Source organism: Lycorma delicatula, chromosome 5 (genome assembly GCF_047948215.1).
Source record: "Lycorma delicatula isolate Av1 chromosome 5, ASM4794821v1, whole genome shotgun sequence".
Taxonomy (NCBI): domain Eukaryota; kingdom Metazoa; phylum Arthropoda; class Insecta; order Hemiptera; family Fulgoridae; genus Lycorma; species Lycorma delicatula.
The window spans coordinates 49,024,787-49,044,386 of NC_134459.1; the positions used below are offsets into that span (position 1 = coordinate 49,024,787).

General features: G+C 29.7%; 2 protein-coding genes across 3 annotated transcripts in view; one reads left to right on the top strand and one right to left on the bottom strand.

The window, feature by feature from the left end:
• LOC142324919 (RNA helicase aquarius) overlaps positions 1-19,600 on the bottom strand; it is a 250,064-nt gene that overhangs the window by 151,109 nt on the left and 79,355 nt on the right. The gene's annotated exons all lie outside the window — the stretch shown is intronic.
• LOC142324918 (putative G-protein coupled receptor Mth-like 10) overlaps positions 1-19,600 on the top strand; it is a 56,743-nt gene that overhangs the window by 20,129 nt on the left and 17,014 nt on the right. For both annotated transcript variants that reach the window (XM_075366059.1, XM_075366058.1), the window contains exons 3-4: positions 9,866-10,161; positions 19,040-19,118. In XM_075366059.1, coding sequence (XP_075222174.1) covers positions 9,866-10,161; positions 19,040-19,118 — 375 coding nt within the window. The remainder of the gene's footprint in view (positions 1-9,865; positions 10,162-19,039; positions 19,119-19,600) is intronic.

The window sequence follows — 19,600 nt, forward strand, 5'->3', positions numbered from 1 at the left end:
TTATGTTTGTTTACTTGTTACTACAAGGTCACAGAAAATCATACATACGATTCTAAATCGACAATCGATAGCATTTTCGAAATCATTTATTTGTATCGAAAATATTTGTGTTTTAATACCTGCTATGATATTGAAAGAATGAAATACGGTAGTAAATTTTATTAATTTATTCCCGTGGCAGTGTCTTAATGTGTGTGTGTGTCAGTCACCCGCACGATCTTTAATTATTATCCTGTATTTAAGAGAAAAAAACATCAGGGATTTTTTTTTGGCAGTCGTGTATTTTTAATATTTTATATCTTGTTTAAAAACAGTAACACCGGAAATTTACTCACTAAAGTAAATTAGTACAAACAGGAAAAAGTTGTTAGTAGAGTTTACCCATAGACACCATTTTCCTTGTGATCGTGCTGATATAAAGGGCGTCATTACAGTAATTCACTAGGATCTCTCATTACTATTCCCATAAAATGACTATGATAAATGAGGTAATTTCATCTATAAACTTACTCCCGCGGTTTTTATTTTTTTATTTCCTTTTCTAAGAATACAGAAAAAGAGAGACGCAGAGAATTATTTTCTTATAGCAGCCTACATTATTTCCATTTCTTATGATTATTCAGTAAACGTGAGATACTTCTATGTAAATAATTATTTATGCAACATTTAATCACGTTTCAATGTTCACATTGCCGCTTTTATGCTTTAAAAATAAATTATGTCTTCATTTGTATTTTTGTACGAATGGATAAAGTACGTGACAGGAAATTATGGATTAAAGTATCACTGAGGTTACATTCAATCATAATTCAGCTACTATGGGTACTTTTTTTATATGTAATACCCACATTTTTTACATTTTCTCCGGTAACACAGTTTTCAAAACCGGACGGTTAACACTTTTCACGACCAGTAAAATTCTTTCTATTGTCGAATTTAATCCACAGTTGAAGCCGTTTCCGAAGTATTTTCATTTCTTGATGACGACTTAATTGGGTATTATGAACAAGGATTCCCGGCTCTATTTTCTTCTTTTTTTTTAAATATAAATTGTAATAGAAGATTAAACTTAAATCTAAAAACTCTGATGTGGACACCTTGACACCATATGACTTCCTTGTGCGCATATTAAATTACATATACACATTTTAAAATGAAAAGAACATAAAATTTTATTTCATTAATAACTTCTGATATTTTTTCATAATTGTTTTTTATTGTAATTGAATTATTAATTATCGTATATTTTTTTGCAATCGGAGGTTAATAATTATTAATAAATCAATATATTTAAATTAAAAAAAAAGTTAAAAAAAAGGAGATGAAGTATGTTCGAACCGATGTGGCTTCTCCGTGTCAGATCCAAATATTTCATTAATTAAAATTTCATTTGGTTATAACTCTGGAATCAACGAATATAAGTACCATTATGACACATCGTTGAAAAGCTCCCAATGAGGGCTTATTACTACAGTTAAGAATAAGTCCCGATTTTTTTTGAATTTTGGGCTTTTTGGGACAATTTCGGTTCAATTGATTGAAATCAAAAAAGGAGGTGCACAACTAGATATTGAACCTAAATCCAAAATTTCAACATCCTACGGCTAATAGTTTTTGAATTATACGAGATACATACGCACATACGTACGTACAGGCGTCACGCCGAAACTAGTCAAAGTGGATATTTCCGTACTTTTTGTACTTCGTACAAGGAAGTAAACATTTAAATAATAAACAATTTCTTGTTTAAAAAAGTCTTCTCTTTTTTTAAAAAATAATATAATTAAAATTCTTATTACTCGTAATTTTCAACAATAAGAGATCCTGGTCTCTTTTAATTTAGGGTCCGATAAAACATAACACGAACCAAAAATGTATAAACCTCAAAAGAGATATTGAGGGTTAAAACATTTATCCTATACGTTAAATAAAATTTTGAGATACGGTACTCATGATAAACCCGCTTAACAAATTGTAACCGAAACCAAATGACAACAATGACCCGTATCCAGAAGTCATCGAATAAAATTACATGTTAATCGGTTAATTCAATGTTAAAGCATCAAGGCAAACCGATAACTGATGGAAAAAGGCAAAAAAAAATAGGGCTATTATTGCCCACCTCTGAATGAAATTGCTCAAATAAATAACCAAAGTGGCATACCGATGTAATGAAATTATTTAGTTAGAACAAGAAGGGGACTTTGATACATCCTGACGCCCGTCAGGGAAGACAACCGGCGACGATCCTGGTTGCCACACTACCCCCTGTTCCTAGCCCTGATGAGCTTTACCAGAGGCCGTCCTTTAGACCCTCTAAACTTGATAACACAACACAATCATCAGTTTAACCTCTGTCAGAATCCTACCGATGTAAATGCCTCGGCAGACATTTCCATCAATGTATTTACACAACTTACTGTCGCCTTCGTATCACCTCTTCCAATCACGACCATCGACCATAACTTCAACCCTCAATTACTAAATTAACAGATTCGTGGAAGCGCGATCGCCGCGCCTTTCTCTAACACCACACAAAAACTATTCCGATATCTAACTTCAGTTAGACTATGCACTCAGCATTACTTTATTGATTCTTTAAACACCGAAAATACCAACAAAACAAGTGTTGATCACAACAACAATTTTGTCCTACAATTCAATTAAATTAAATTTCTCTTGATTTACTTAAAAATCAAGAAACAGGTTCACAAATTTAATAAGCCTCTAATGCAAACATATCCTATATATCTCTGCTCTGGTCCGCTTTCGGGAGCGACTCAATGCCTACACCCTTCTGCACCACAGCTCCATCACAGAGTTCTTTACACATCCATTCTCATCCCAGCGGCGAATATATCAACTAACGGGCTCGATGCCAAAACGCCTATCTTGGAGAAGTATTCACCCAGGAAAGCCCCTAACCACTTCGGTTGCTATCCTATCCCATCTATAAAAGCATCCTCAGCCATCCTCCGAATGACTAACAGTCTAAGGAAGCCAACAACTATGTTCCATTCCCTTTCGGTTTTCCAATTAATTTGCAGATCAAAACCAGAATTGATTCCTCTATCTCGTCGAGTATTTGATTAAAGTGGCGGTCAAATGATATGAATGTATATGTGAATACTTTTCTTACGATTCATTGGAAATTTATTGACGTTATCAGCGGCAGCATTGCGGCGCCCGTCTGTGTTTATATATAACAAATATTTTTTTAAAATTTTTAATGAATATTTAATAATTAATTGATTGATATTTTTATTATCGATATGATAATTTAATAAAAACTAATATTAATATTATCATTATTAAATTAATAAAAATTTAAAAATATAACATAAAAATTATTTCAAATAAATAATTTATTTAATTAACTGTTTTAAACGACAGCAATCTACAAAGTTACTAAAGTTCGTTCTGATAAAACTGTTTGGGCATTTTAAAAATTAAATAGCATAAAAAAAGTTTTCATGACGAAGAGATCACTGCGAAAGAACTTAAATGTCGAAGAAAAAAGAAAAGCAGTACTGGTAAATGAAAAAATTATTTTTGTAAATAATTCTACGTGAATATAAATAAATATAACAATTAATATAATCCACCTTATCAGTATGTTAATATGTTCTCTAGATCTTTCGGCATACTTGGAAGCCATCATCAGGAATTAAAATTAACACATTTAAAGTCAAAAGTTTAAAAATCATAGTTAAAATTTAAAAAGTCATGACTGTTTTTAAATTAAGGTAAGGTGGATTATATTAACTGTTAATTTTCATTTAACATATCAGCGGTACCATGTTTGAGAAATTGAATATAAATAATTAGATAGATTTTGAAGTTTATAATAAAAATTATTTTACAAATAATACGTTAACATTGGATTTTTTAACTGTAAATAATTAAAAAAAAGCTTGTAAATAACGACCGATGCAGTAGTTGGAAATTGCTCTTATTTTAAGCAATTAATAATTTATTAATAAAAAGTATGCTTCTAATATTAAAAAAATCTTTATTTATATTTGTAAAAGATAAAAGGATTTTTTTATTCCCCCTATAGCGTTGACTGTACATAATCATCGTTTAAAATGTAAAAGAGTACATCATTTTATTGCTTTACACAATCTATTGTAATCTCTTTGAAGATTTTGACTAATTTGAATCATATAAAGTACAATTTGCACTATATTAAATGCTATTTAGCAGCGGGTAACTTTGCCGTGTAACTGTATCGTCAAAAAAAAATCTAAAAAGAATTATAAAACAACAGTCTTTTCCATTTTCTTTTTATTGACATGAAAATAGAAAAACCGTTTTTAGGATTTTCAAAAAATTACAGTTTAAACAGTTATAAAAAATTAACGATGGCGAATAAAAAGTTATTCTAACATTCTGTTCATCTAACACTTATTTATCATTATTCTGCTACGTAACAATTTCAGTAAACGATTAATTAAGCAAAGAAGCCCATTCGGGGCTGTGACGAACGTTTTGTAATAAATTTGGTATCGCTGTAATCATCATAAACACGAGTCGACAACTAAGTATTACAAATCTACATAAAATGATTAAAATGCGTAACGGATGTAAATTTAAAACTATTTTATAAATTAAAAAGTCGCGCGTGGAACGGCACTTTCCTCGGTTGAGTAAATACAGTTTCAATTGAACATAAATCTGTGCTGCAGACAGTAAATACGAATTAAGAAAACAGTAAAATATAAGCTATAATGACAAATTGCAGCTACAAACTACAATGCAACAGATCGTACTGGTGAAACGCAAAAAAAAAAAAAAAAAATATTTATTGCGTAATACTAACCTTTTTCCAATATTCTCACCTAATTTGGGCTTTTTGATACGAACGGTTTTCCAGTAATTGGATATTTTAATTAGAAATAATTATTGTTTAAAAATGAAAACAAATCGACATGTTCGTTTTGATAAGCTAAATAAAAAAATATGAACGATTATTAAAACTAACCTTTATTATTACAGGGGTTAAGGAGTATTTGAAAATAAATCTTTTTTTTTTTTTTAAACAACTGTTACGTAAATGCTAAAAATAAGAAAATAACAGATTACAATTTTAAATGCTGCTTACAAAAAAATCTGCAGGCTAATTATTCACTTGCTAGTTACTGGACATAGTCCGCTCTGGCGTGAAATACTTAATCAAATTCTTTACAAATATCCATTCATCTACGACGTAATATTATTGGTTATTAATACTTACCCTCTTTTTTATTTAATCATTCTTGGCTGAAGTATTAGTAACTTTAAAATGATCAATAATTACATCCAAAACGCGTATATCTGGCGAGTACAATAAAAAAAAGCTATTTGACAGTTAGCATAACTATTTCAAGATTTTTTGGCGTGTTTCACACGGACTTAAATTCGGAATAGGTTATATGCCGTTAAAAACTGAAGAACTATTTATGTATATATATATATATATATTTTTTTTTTTAAATTAGTGATAGGCTTAAGTTAACAGAAAAGTAACTGGAAAATAAAATTAGATTATTATAGATTTTTATTATAATTATGAAGGGAGTTTATTAAGCATTAAACTCGGCAAAGATATAGCGCTCCAAGTATATAAGAATAACATAGTAAACAAAATTTTTTTCGCAGGAAAAAATAACACACGACAAATAAATTGCGACTGATATTTTTTTTTATTATTTTTTTCTAAAAAAAAATAAAAATATATAGTTTTAAAATAAAGAAATAAAAAAACAATTGATGGAAATACATTATATAGATAAGTTTCCCAGGCTTACTACTGACATATCTTGGTAAAAAAGTTTCGATTATTTATGAGGATAAGTAACATCTGTTGTAAACGTTTTAAAATAATAAAAGAATTGTTGACTGAATGATAACAAATTGAATAGTACACACCTTTGTGTTACAGATAGCATATACAAGATAAAAAGTAATTGGTAGGATGCCTTATCGTATTCTAATTTACATAGTCTTTAAAAAGTCAGAAAGCATTAATCTACGCTAAATATGAAACAGATAAGCCAAGTACATAGGTAGATTTATGTATCGCAAGACAAACTGTAGCAGCATTATTAATATTAGTATAGTATTGACAGACGCAATGAAACCAAAACAGACTAGAACTAATAGCCCGGTCTGTAGTATAATCAAAAAACCTGATGAATATTTACGGTGACCTATTATATGCAATATCATTATCTTAAGTTTTCATGTCAGGTCGAGTCATTATGTGTAAAGCACTGTTTCACAAGCGTAAAAATACTTTATCGCTTTAATTTATTTGTCTTACACTTTATTTACGAGTAGATACTTATAAAACGCTGAAGTTCAAGACAGCATGTAAAATACGCTTTCTCTGAGAGTAATCATGCGTTCCTGTGATGAACAAAACTGAAGGTACCGCTTGAAGAGCTGAATATAAGTACAGCCTATTTTCAGGAACGACTGATTGCTGTCACATTGCTTACAATTGTTACGGTAATAACATTTACAAAAAAAATCCAAACAAAATTTTTTAACAAATGTTCTCCAATAATTTTTAATATCCCGAAATTAATAGAACTATTTGGGAAAATATTGCTAACGTGTAAAAAAGTGACATCGAGATCCGATAAAAAAAACCACTTATAAAAATTTGTATGATCGTATCTATTTTGCTTAATATTACAGGAACGGGTAGAGACTTAAGATTTGGTAGAATGATTTCTACTTATCTGATAATGATTGTATTAATTTTTTTAAATCCTTCAAGGTGATTGAAAGAAACGAAAATAGAGTGTAATCGATTTATAAAAAATTCCGAAAGGAAATTTTTTTAACCTTTATACTGTATTTTCATGTCCGTATATGTACACTGCACAATACGAAACCGACGTTTAAACTGCTGATAAATAATTTTATTAATTTATAGCAAGCGGAAAACGGAAATTGAGTATTATATTGTGTCGTAAAAAATTATGACTTAAAATAAATTTCTATCAATATTTACAACAGCTCTAGTATTACAAAACTAGATGAATCTGAAAGAAAGCTCTTTATAGAAAATTCTGTAAAATTTCTAACTTCACAGATAGGTTAAAACCCTACCTGGACAAATTTTAGGACGTCATTCCTAAAATTTCACACGGCTTAAATTCGAAATAGGTTAAATGCCGTTAAAACGGAAAAAAATTATTTATTTTAAATTAGTAATAAACTAAGAAGTTAACAGAAAAGCAACTAGAAAATAAAATCAGATTATAGATTTTTAGTAAAATTATGAAGAAAGTTTGTTAAGCATTAAACTCGGGAAACATATAGCGCTCCAAGTATATAAGAATAACGTAATAAAGAGAATATTTTTCGAAGGAAAGAATAACATAGGACGAATTTTAGGACGTCATCAACTCTTTTTGAGGAAAGGTTAATTTAAATAAAAATTACATTAGTACTGTTATAAAATTCGAAAAGATTGATTTTTACGCATACGTTATTCATTAAATACAAAATTAGTAATGCACAATTTTACTATACAATTTATCAAACGTCCAAAACCAGTGAGTAGCTCTAAAGGGCTTAATCGGCTTAATATTGTTCAAAAGCCCTTAATACAAAATTATATGAAGAGGTTTCCAAAAAAAATATAAAAACACTTTTTGCCCGATGGGCCAGGATACCCGTCCTCGTAGCCAAGACATGCAGCCGACACATAAAAAACCGGATTAAAAAAAATGAGAGCTCTTAAAACGTAAATAATTCGAAAAGAAAAATATAACTCTTGAATTTTCAACTAACTGAAAGAATAATTAATCCTGGAAACAAAAATATTTAGCATAAAATAAACTTTCCTAACAAAGAAATGATTTTCTGCCTGATAATTTAAGTGACTGGACTCATTTTATATTTAATAACATATAAATTGTCTCGCGAAGAAACGGAAAGGATTTCAGGACATTTTCTACGAAAGAAAATAAAGAAAAATGTACATGTAAATATAGGTCCGGAAACGCTTCGTTTTAAGAGCTTGCGAAAATATTCAGCCTGATTCTGCTCTGAAGAGTAAAATGAAACCATACTAAAATTCTCGGATCTTAAATTTTTTAAGGGGTAAATTTGATGATTTTTGATTGAACAAATTTAATAAAACCGGTCCCAAAGCTGAAAGTGTAATAGTTTTTTTAGAAAATTATAGTAAAATACAAAAATTGGGCTTTAGAACACAATTTTTTAGGTTTGAAGTGTAATATCATTTTTAAATTGACAGTAAACAAATAACACGTTTCAACAAAATCTGTACAAAAGTAAATTCTAAGAAAATGTATGTAAGTAAAGTGAACTGAACCTAAAGAAAAGTTTTGAAGATTAGAAAATTGTTTACGTAATGTAATACCATTCTTAGGTATCGCTTGGTTTTATTCTAACTCCCATATACGAATGAAGACAAAATCCCCTTTTTATCGACTTTTTTTCGACACTTCTTCTGCGTGTTGAGTTGGAGGGAGGGGTGAAAATGAACTTTCTCTACTTTTTGAGGTATGAGGACTACGAAAATACCATCCACTTCAATTGTGGTTTCCTTATTTATAGGCCTTTGTTAAGCTTTTGTGGCTCGAAAATCTCTGAAAACTATAAAATCAATTTCACTGAAATTTAAATATACTGTAAATAGTCTATCTTTTCTTTTTCTGTTTAGCCTCCGGAACCACTGTAAAGTACTACTTCAGAGGATGATATGTATGAATGTAAATGAAGTCCTGTGGAGTCTCAGGTAGACCACTTCTGAGATGTGGTTAATTTAAATCCAACCACCAAAGAACACCGGTATCCACGATCTGGTATTCAAATCTGTATAAAAGCAACGGCCTTTACTACGATTTAAACCTTAGAACTCTGGACTTCTAAGGTTTAAATAGTCTATCTGAAGTTGTGCATGTGAAAATTTGATTAAGATTGGTAGAATCATTCTTGAGTTACGCTCAATTTAAGATCAAAACAATTTTAAACAGGGCAAGTTAGAAACGTTGTTCGTTATGCTGCAAGTTGGAACGTGGAAACAAAATAAAATAATAAGTTGGTCTTCTTGCGCAGAACTGCACAACTCTTTTTCTTTTTGTTTTTTCTGAACTCAGAGTTATATTCTTTTATCAATTGGATAATTACATAACATTAATATGTAATTTTGACAATTTCATTCAGGAAGTGAGAAACAATAATTCTAATATTTTTACTTTTTTCGTCGGTTAGCGATTTACTTGATATCTTAAAATCGGATTAATCGACGAGTTCAGGATATTGTTGCTATTTAATTTTGGTTACAATCTGTCAAGGAGTTGGGGAGATACGATCATCGTAAGTCTTATATCTCAAAATTTTACTAACTAAAATAAGATTTTTAAATATCATAGGTAGCCCCTATTCGTCTCATTATTTTTGTTATTTGTTTAATTAACATTCATTTTCATTCACTCTTGATGTCGTAACTTTGAACTCATCTGTTAAATATCTTAAGCTTCATTTCCAAAAAAAAGCTTAACATTCACGAATCTTATACAATTTATTCTGCTTCCTTTGGCACAGATTCTTTTATTCTCTTCTATACCACCCTTTATGATATTTCCAATATATATGCTAAACAAAGTTCAGAATAAGTATAAGAAATTGCACGCACTATCAAAATCTAATTTTTTATGCTTGGAGACTGTTTAAATACATCAAATTTTATTATAATTAATTATTTTTTAATCGAACGATAAGAACGTATAAGTTCAGAAAAAAAAATAATTTGTTAACTGAATCATTCATTCAGCATTACTTAAATTTTACTTTACTTTAATCATTATTATTACTATTAATTTATGTATTTTTTGCTTAGTTATTGCATCGGGTGGATGAAGGAAGAAGAAACAAAATACAAGGTGGCCATAATATGTATGCTGCACGCCGATTTCGAAGAAAAATCAACTTTTACACTGTTCGCCACCTGCCTTATATTTTCGTCGGTATTTAATCTGATAACACTCATTGTTTACTTTATATTACCTTGGTTAAGAGATCTTCAAGGAAAAGTGATTATTTCCTTACTTATAAGTTTATCTATTGGATACTCTTCGCTCGCTTATTTGCAGCTCAACAGCGTAATCTTATCGACTTTTGTTTGCTCTCTAGGAGGTAATTTGAATTTTATGTATACGTATATATTTATAACTATACAACACATACACATACACACACACACACACAAAATTTAACACGAATAAATAGCGAGAAGTGGTTGGAGACATTGAAATGAGAAAAACTCACTTGTACTCTGACTTGCTGATAAAAAGTATGCATTCTTTAATCTTCTTTTTACTTGCTTTTCTTTAACCCACAATGTTTTCTTTTTCATCTTTGTCCTCAAATCTTGCATCCTTAATTTAACATATTGCCTGACATTGCCGACTGATGAAATTTTTCACAGTTACTAAGGTCGGGTGACAATACAATATTCCACCATTACCTTTGCAAACATGCCCCCATACGGGGATAAATTAAGAGTACGGGTGTAAAAACTTGCAAAATCTGCAAAACGGATGTTATCTTTTGAAATCCAAAGTAATCTAATAATTAAAATCGTGCAATGTATGATAATAATTTGACTCAAGTATGACTAAAAAGTATAGAGCAAGTTTTAAAAATTTTGAAACATTTTTGTAATATTATTTTATGGAAATCCAAATTTAAGTTACATATAAAAATCTGAAACACTTTATTATAAATGAAAATATTTCGCTTATTCAAATACGATTTTCAAAAAATGAAAATATAAAGAAATCGTAACGGCACCGTCATTTAGAAACACAATGTTATAAAATACTGAAATGACACCTTATATAACACTGATAAAGAATAACAAAACAACGTAAATTTAAAAATTTATTTAAACAGTAATGAGAATTAAGGTTTTAACTTTAAATTTTAAAAAGCTTATTCATCGTGAGTAAAATTTTAACAATTTTTTTGAACTAACATTTAATCAGATTTGTTTTTCCAGAACAAAATGATGAAAAATTAAAGCTCATAGAATTCGTAATAATTTTTTTTTTAAATTTGTATGACATTTTGGAAAAAATGTAAGATATACTTTTAGCTGAATATTTAACTGATCCCTTTTCTCCGCCTTCAAATTTCCAATACCTTTTATAATAACGACCATCCCTCCATCTTCAGAGATGTTATCGACAATGCCTCCGATTAATCACCAAAAATACTGAAGGATACAGATTAAATCCATTAGTACGATCCCCCATAATTCTAAAACGGTCGTATCGATTTTCATTCAATATGCTTAAAACGACTCGTCTCAAGTACGCGGGTGATACCGGATGCAATAGCGATTAGGAAAAAATGGAAGCATAACATTCAATTTTTTAAAGTCTGAAAACAACTATTTAAAACCACATCAAGGGAAGACTGAGAATAAAACGGTTTAAAAAAAATTTTATTGAAATATTTATGGATCATTTGATTTGTTATCTATGTTCTGATATGTCGAATACCAAAGAAGTTATTTAACAATACAGCATTTAATTTTTAAAAACCAATTTTTTTTATTTCAGATCATAACTTTTAATAGTGTAAAGACCGAAATAACGTATTTAATTAAAGTGAAATTTTAATTACTATAAAAAATATGTAAAAAAAAAGTTTTTATTTTCTACTTTTTAGTCTTCATAAGTTTATACTTTACAGCAGCGCTAGCGTATAGGTTTGAGCGATCTTTCGAAGATTTATGCCTCCAATTTCCAATACTGCAGATAAGAGAATATGCAGCTTTAAAAGTTCATATATCTTAAAATATTATTGTATATACTCATATACATTTGACTGGAGCTAGATTGAGAAATCGTGTTTTTTGCATTTGATTCTTGCCATAATCTGCATGTGCTCGCAGCAATTTGTTTTCGGATTCAGAAAATCCTGCTCGCACAAGGAACTTTCATATTTTGAATTCATAAATTTTCATATAATTTATTTTTCTGTCCAGCCGGAGAGTGTCGCGCACAATTTTTTTTCACCGTGTGCGGTAGCGTGTTCAAGTTTTGTCGGCAGCAAAATGACTTTTTGCTTTTTTTGTCTTTCTGAACCTTTTTGATGTCTTTTTTTGCCATTTTAATCTTAATTTGTAATCTACACGAGGAAAATGCGTACTTCTTCCTTATAATCGAAAAGGACTTTTATTCAATAGATCATAAAGTATCATGAATCATCAGATATAAATGTTGAATGTAATTATATAAATTTTTACATCAGCCGTAGAAAAAATACTTTCGTTCAATTTAATTAATCAATTGAAACGATAATATCACAAATATGGATAATTCTTTCACTAAAAAAATATGTAAACGAAATTGCATAAGTTCAAGGGACATTTTTTTCATTTTTCGTCATCAGGAGCAAACCTTATGCAAAATTTCAGAGCGAATGGATAAGCGGAAGTGCTTCAAAATTCGACTGAAAGGTTCCGTACCATGAATCTCATTATGTACATAGTCCAAGAGCGAGTCTACAAGAGTGGAAAAAATGCAATTGTAAGATTAAATTATGACAAAAACTTACACGTGATCTAAATACGCATGCAAAACGCGTACAACCTGAAAGGTATGAGATTGACGCTCCTATAAAAGCCGATAATATAACAAGTACGTCATAAGCTTTCAAACATCCCGAATCAGGCTTTAATAAAAAAAGAGGAAAAAGCATTTTCGAATAATTTAAAACAATTCTATTTCGATAATATTAACTGTACTTTCTAATCTACTTAGAATATATTTACCGATTTAGTCGTTGGATATTCCATAGTTCGTAGTTTTCTTGATTCGGGAACCATATGTAGCTGCGTCCTTTGTTCGGGCAATGAGTATAAATGCAGTTTGTTACATCGATCCCAGGTCAGGAAGTTAAGTTAATTATAACCCAACAACAGAAAAATGACCGGAAACTGTATCGAGGAGATGTTAACAACTTTAAATTATAGCCGGTTTGACAGGACCTCGAATTATCAATCACCGGTACGGGAAAGTTAATGTCTAAGCCACTACAACATAATTTATTTAGAATAAGCTACTTCCTTAACTCTTGATTTTAAGTTAGGCCTGTGTGTCTCCGAAGTGAATAAATTCTGAAATAGCAGGTAATGGTCAACAAATTAAAAAACTTTTCTTTAAAACTTAACTTAAAAAAAAAATTACCATGCTTGTTATCCCATTATCAAAAAGTGTAGATTTTTGTACCTTCACAATAAAAATAATTAATTTACTTAATCGTTCAATAGATGTGCTGAACTAATTTAGTAAATGTTGATTATAATACACGTTTTTCTGAATAGGGATTTAATCATATATTTATGAATCTCTATTTTTAATTTCTTTCTTGTTAAAAAAAAAAACAAAAAACAGAAGATAATTAATTAAATGTCATATCTAACAGTTTCTTTATCAATCATATTTAATTAATTAAATTAATATTATAAATCTGACCGCACGCCGCTTCCTGCTTTTCAGTTAGAACTAATGAATCAGATGCCATTTAATAATCTAAACATTATTCATCATTATAAAGATTGAATCATAAAAAATATATAATTATCGACTCCTCATAACTGAGAAACTGAAACAATTATAAAATACCGAAATTAGAGGTAGGCAAATATGACCATCGTAAGCAATTTCCATTTGGCAATAAATAAAATATAATAGAACATTAAAGAAAAGTTGTGTTTTCGAATACGCAATTACTATGATCAACAATATTACACTTTCCGCTATATAAAATAGATAAATTCGCTATGTTAGTGTGTCTTCAATAAATAAAGATCACAGAAAAATATCTTTAGAATCATCAATCTTTTCTGCGTAAAATTTATAAAACATTTACGTATCGCTTTTAGTTTTCTTTTTATTGGTACGAAATAATAATAACAACAACACGGGATTTCATGTGTATTTAGATGATAAGAAACGCGTGACGGAGGTAGATTTGAAAAACTATTTTTGAACTAAAAAGGCGCGTATGAAAACTCTCCTTCAAGTACAGTTGGTTAACTCACCAAGTGGTTAACTCGACGTCGCAAATCAGCCGGTTTCGATGTAGAGAGTTCCTAAGGTTCAAATCCTAGTAAAGGCAGTTACTTTTATACGGATGTGATTACTAGATCGTGGATACCGGTGTTCTTTGGTGGTTGGGTTTCAATTAACCACACATCTCAGTAATGGTCGACCTGAGACTGTACAAGACTACATTTCATTTACATTCATACATATCACCCTCATTTATCCTCTGAAGTAATACCTTACGGTAGTTCCAGAGGCTAAACAGAGAAAGAGAGAAAAGTACACTTGGTTACATTGCATTATGTAACTACAATTTATTAACTTCTACTTTACTACCTGAATGCATTAACAAATTAAACCATGTGTACAGCGACACGAAAGTGGTGTTTTGTATATTTTACCCAGAAAAGATTGATGATTCTAATGGTGTAATTATTTTTTGCTATCAATTTTTTTTTTTAGGAACCAATAACACGGCAAAATCAACCGCCAATTGATATGCCCCTTTATATAGCTGTGCTTGTAGAATACGATTTACAAGACCCAAATAAAATTCTTGACAGCACAAAGTAACGAAGCCTTAACCATCAGATAGGCACATTTTTTATTAATTAATTATAATCTGGCTGGACTGGTTGAGGGAGTTGGAAAACGTTCTCCTTACGACCGATAACGGTAGTGACTTCTTCGATAATAAAGGTTCCGACGGCATCTATTTAACATGTAGATTCCATTTTTACCAAAACCCTTTGAATCAGTTCAAGTGAAATACGAATTCAAAAATCTTGGACGTGTTCTAAGCTATTTAATTATCTGCAACCGAATTGCATAAAATATAAATAATTTTCTGTTACGAAACATTTTTATCGAAAATCCAAAGTAATCATATAGAAAGTTAGAAATTATTAAAATTTACGCTTTTACAATAACACGCACGTACACTTTCATTAATTGCATTTCCTACGGATTTTACAATAATTTCCCCCGTATTTATTACAGCTGCGATAATACAACTGGTACTAGTTAGAGTTATTATTTCTGAGAGTAATGCTGTTAATTATACAAATACTGTCTGTGTGAATAAGAGTGAAAGTGTAGGTGATTAGGCTGAATATCACCTGCACTTTTTAAGGCATAGGATATGATATGCAGCAACTTTTTATTTGAGTCGGTGAAGAAGGCGAGGGGAAACCGATTCATTCATCATGCTTCTAATTTACGCCTGATATGGGATGGTTTTATGAGTGTGTTTTTGGAATTAACCAAATTAATTAAATTTGGAATTAAGTGACGTTAGGTCACTTACAGCGGGCGACGTATAGCTGTGCACATTGCGTGCGAGAGAGATAGACTGGTAGGATGATGAAACAATTCATAGTCATTCCTTTACGAAAATATCTCGTATAGCTACGTATACTTACACAGTATAAAGTACTTGGTACTTAATAGCGCGGTAAGCCAGCCATGTGCACAGAAATAAGCCGCCCGCTATACAACCATTATGGTTTTTGTCACTTTACTTAGATATTAACTGGATAAGAATATTATGTTGAAATATATTATTACATGAGACGCATAACAACTACTGACAATAAAACCAGACTTTTTGGCAACATTAATAAACTAAATAAAGATTTGCAAATGAAGAGCAAAATAATAGAATTTACTTTCTCGATTGATCTTTAATAGATTTACAAAAAAAAAATGTTATAAAAGAAACGACGTGTAGTTAGTTAGTTTCCTGCTAAATCATGTATTAATAATAGTCATAAAAAATGCTCGCATCAGTAATTTTTACAACGCATTATTAAATAACTGAAAATAATCTTTCTGAGGATGAAATTAAAAACGAAATTAACGTAATCAAACAAACATCTTTAGATACAATTAACAGCATAAAACAATAAATAATAACAAAATTTAAAAAATAAAATTTCTATAAATTACACTAACATTTTTTTAGCACCGATAAAATAGCCAACATCTAAAAATATATTTAATAATACAAAAACTACATGATGGTACAATAATACAAAAAAATTCCCAGATTCTGCAGAGAACAAACTAATTTTTTTTATGAAGGTATACTATACAAGAAAAATATAAAAATGCTTTTAAAACACAATATACATCATTTTACTGTACATTGTACTGATAAAAAAAAAGAAATAGATACGAAACTTTAAAAAGACCTGATTAATGAATGTCTGATAAATCCGTGGATAGTCAAGAGATGGGACTCGTAATACATTGTTAGTTTTCCGCAACTTGGCTAGGAGCATATACTAAATTTTAGTCATATAGTTTCATAAAATTCTCAACTCTTATCAGCTAGAACAGTGTTCACAAGGTTTTACTTTCGGAGTTATCACATAAGAACAAACGAAACTGAATGTTCTGTTGAGGCAACAACTGTAAAGAATATTAAAAAAATCCACGATATTCAAGTGTAGGATAGCAGACTAATGTGAGATCGCTATGATGATAGGTATTTCAAATGAATGGTCATAATTTTTTTACGAATATTTTTTTATGCGAAAACTGCTCACAAAATGGTTGCCCCGTTTGATTACAATCGACCAAAATTGTGAAAGAATAGAAAGTTTAAACAACATAATCGTTAGGAATTTTTGCGCCACTTCATAACGGTCGATGAATCTCGAATTTCAAAGATTTGAAATCGGGGAATTCGGTCCTAAGCCGAAAACCGTTCCTTGAACAGAAAAAGTCGTGGTCACTGTCTTTTGGAATACTCGTAGTATAATCTTAATCGAGTTTCTGGAGAAGAATAAAACGATAATCGGGTACGCTTTTTTGCTGGATCAACTAAATGAGAAAATAAAAGAAAAACGTCAGAATTTCGTAAAAAAATTATTTTTCGCCAAAAAATAAACCAGCTCATTCTAAGGAAATTGTGTTAGGAAATCTGTTCGAATTATTCTAAAGAAATTTTCCCACATCCCCCCCCCCCTCTATTCACCAGATTTAACATCTCCAGACTATTATCTGTTTCCAAATATGAAGAACTGGCTTGTTAGAAAACTGTTTATGCGAAATGATGAAGTTTTGCCGAAACATTTGCCAATTTCGAAGATTGAATATATCGTAATATATAAAGAAGAAGATCGAAAAACTTGAGCATCGTTGGAGTAAATAAGTATATATAATCTTGAAAGAAAATTATGTTGAGAAATGAAAAATGTTTTTCTGCAGGGACATATCAAACATCAGTGGTATATAAATATTATAAATACATATTAGCAATATATAAATATATATTGTTAAAAATAATTTTATTTTAAGTTGGAAGATTAACATGAAGATATTGTAGCTGTTCTATCTTAAACACGTTCTTCCATTATATATAAAAAAATAAATAAATGAAGAAAGTAACAAACTAAATTGTTTTAATACTACTTTTGGAGAATTAGTATTACTACTATTATTAAAAAAAAATCACGTAGCATATGTATACAAGACATAAACCGCTTATTTTAAGCAGTTTAAAAATCAAAGACCGATTTATTTGTTGCTTCCAATCTTTTTTCAATTCAAACCTAGCGTAAACTGAATTTTTATTCTCATATACATTTTCATACCTCACAAAATTTTTTCACCGTTTTGAGCGAATTCAGAAAAAAATATTACAACAGTAACTCGATGTGCGAATGATACTGAAACAGTTTGCAAAAACTAACGATATATTAGATATATAAGCCATTGGTTCCTAAATAATTTGTGTAAATAAGATTTTTCTTGGATCGGAAGGAACAACCAGGAAGAAAATCAATCGAATAATGGATACAGTTAAAAACCGACTTAATAAATTTAAAATAATCACTAACTTTTAAAATAAATCTGACTGCAGCGTTAGTCATAGAAAAAAAACGTTTTTAGTAGCAATGTACAAGGAAACAGATATCAAAATTTTTCAATCAAAAAAAGTCTTAAGAATAAAAACAACCGCAATATTAGAAATATTTTTTTTTATATCAACCGCAAATACATCAGAAAGTACATTTAAATTAGGATAAACGCCGAACTGACTTTTGAAAAGAATTTAAACACTTTTCAATTTCGACCACATCAACTGCCAAGTCTGAATTTCCGAAGCAGTCCACAGTATAAGTTTGGGAAAGCTTTGCAGTTAGTATGCGAGAAACATTCGTCCTTGCTCATAAAATATATAGAAACGAAACAAACAAAAATCTGAAAAATAATTTTTTTATCATTTCTTTAACTGAAAATTTATTCTATTAATTCCGATCTTTAGCCTTAAATATTAAATTATTTTTTTATGGTAACAAAAAATAACCATTTCATAATATAATCGTTATCATTCACTAAAAATTATTATTTATTTATGTAGGAGATAATTTTACTTTATCATGTTTTATCCGAAACTGATATAAATGAAATTCTTGTTGGAGTGAAATATTAATTAGTACCACTAAAAAATATATTTATTTATAACGAACTTAGCAAGTCACATTTTGTACGAAATTATTTATATTAATACTTTTATAAATAAATAAACACGTAACTCTTTATATAAAAAAAAAATTATAATATTCAACTAATGAAGCGGCAATCGCTACAAAGTTATCTTAAGCACACTCATGACAACTGAAAAAAACACTTTGGACAGTTAAAATTGAAGTAAATAATTTTAATATTGTTCTACAATTGTACAATTATATTTATACTGAGAATATTCAGTAATTGGTAATTAGATCATAAGTAAAATCGTTAATCGACAATAATCAGTATGTGTCACATATTGATCACCAATTATATACTACAGACCTGACACGTTCACGAAAAACCTAGAAAGAGGAGGGGGTTTACTTTTTTTTTACTAAAGCACTGTATGGTACAGTTTATAAAAATAAACTATTACTGAACAAATTAATAAATTATTTTAAAAAAACCTTAATATAAATATTGTTTTGCAGGTTTCATGACGTATTATTGGTTGTTTGCTGCATTTTGTTGGCTGCACATCAGTTGCTTTAACATATGGAGGACAGTTGCGTGAGTAAATAAATTATTAAAAATAAAAATTACGTCGTACATTTAAATATTGCCAACGGCAATTCTAGTTAAATAATAATTAGCGACTACACGGTTAATTATAACAAAAATGTAATTTGTTACAAGTTCATTTCACCTCTAATTTAACTTGCTTCGATACACAGTAACTTTTTCTTTTTTCTGTTTAGCCTCCGGAACCACTGTAAGGTATTACTACTTCAAAGGATGAATAAGGATGATGTGTATAAATGTAAATGAAGTGTAGTCTTGTACAGTCTCAGATCGACCGTTCCTGAGACGTAGTAACTACACTGTTTTAATTCGCCGAGCGCGATCCGTTCCCTATAAAAACTTTACAACCGATGTGTATTTTATTTTACGTGACAAATTCGAATAGCAAAATGAATTATAATAAAATTCTGCGCGACTATTTCTTAAAACTTGAACAAAGTAGACTGGTTAAAGAGAAGTCAGCAGAGGAA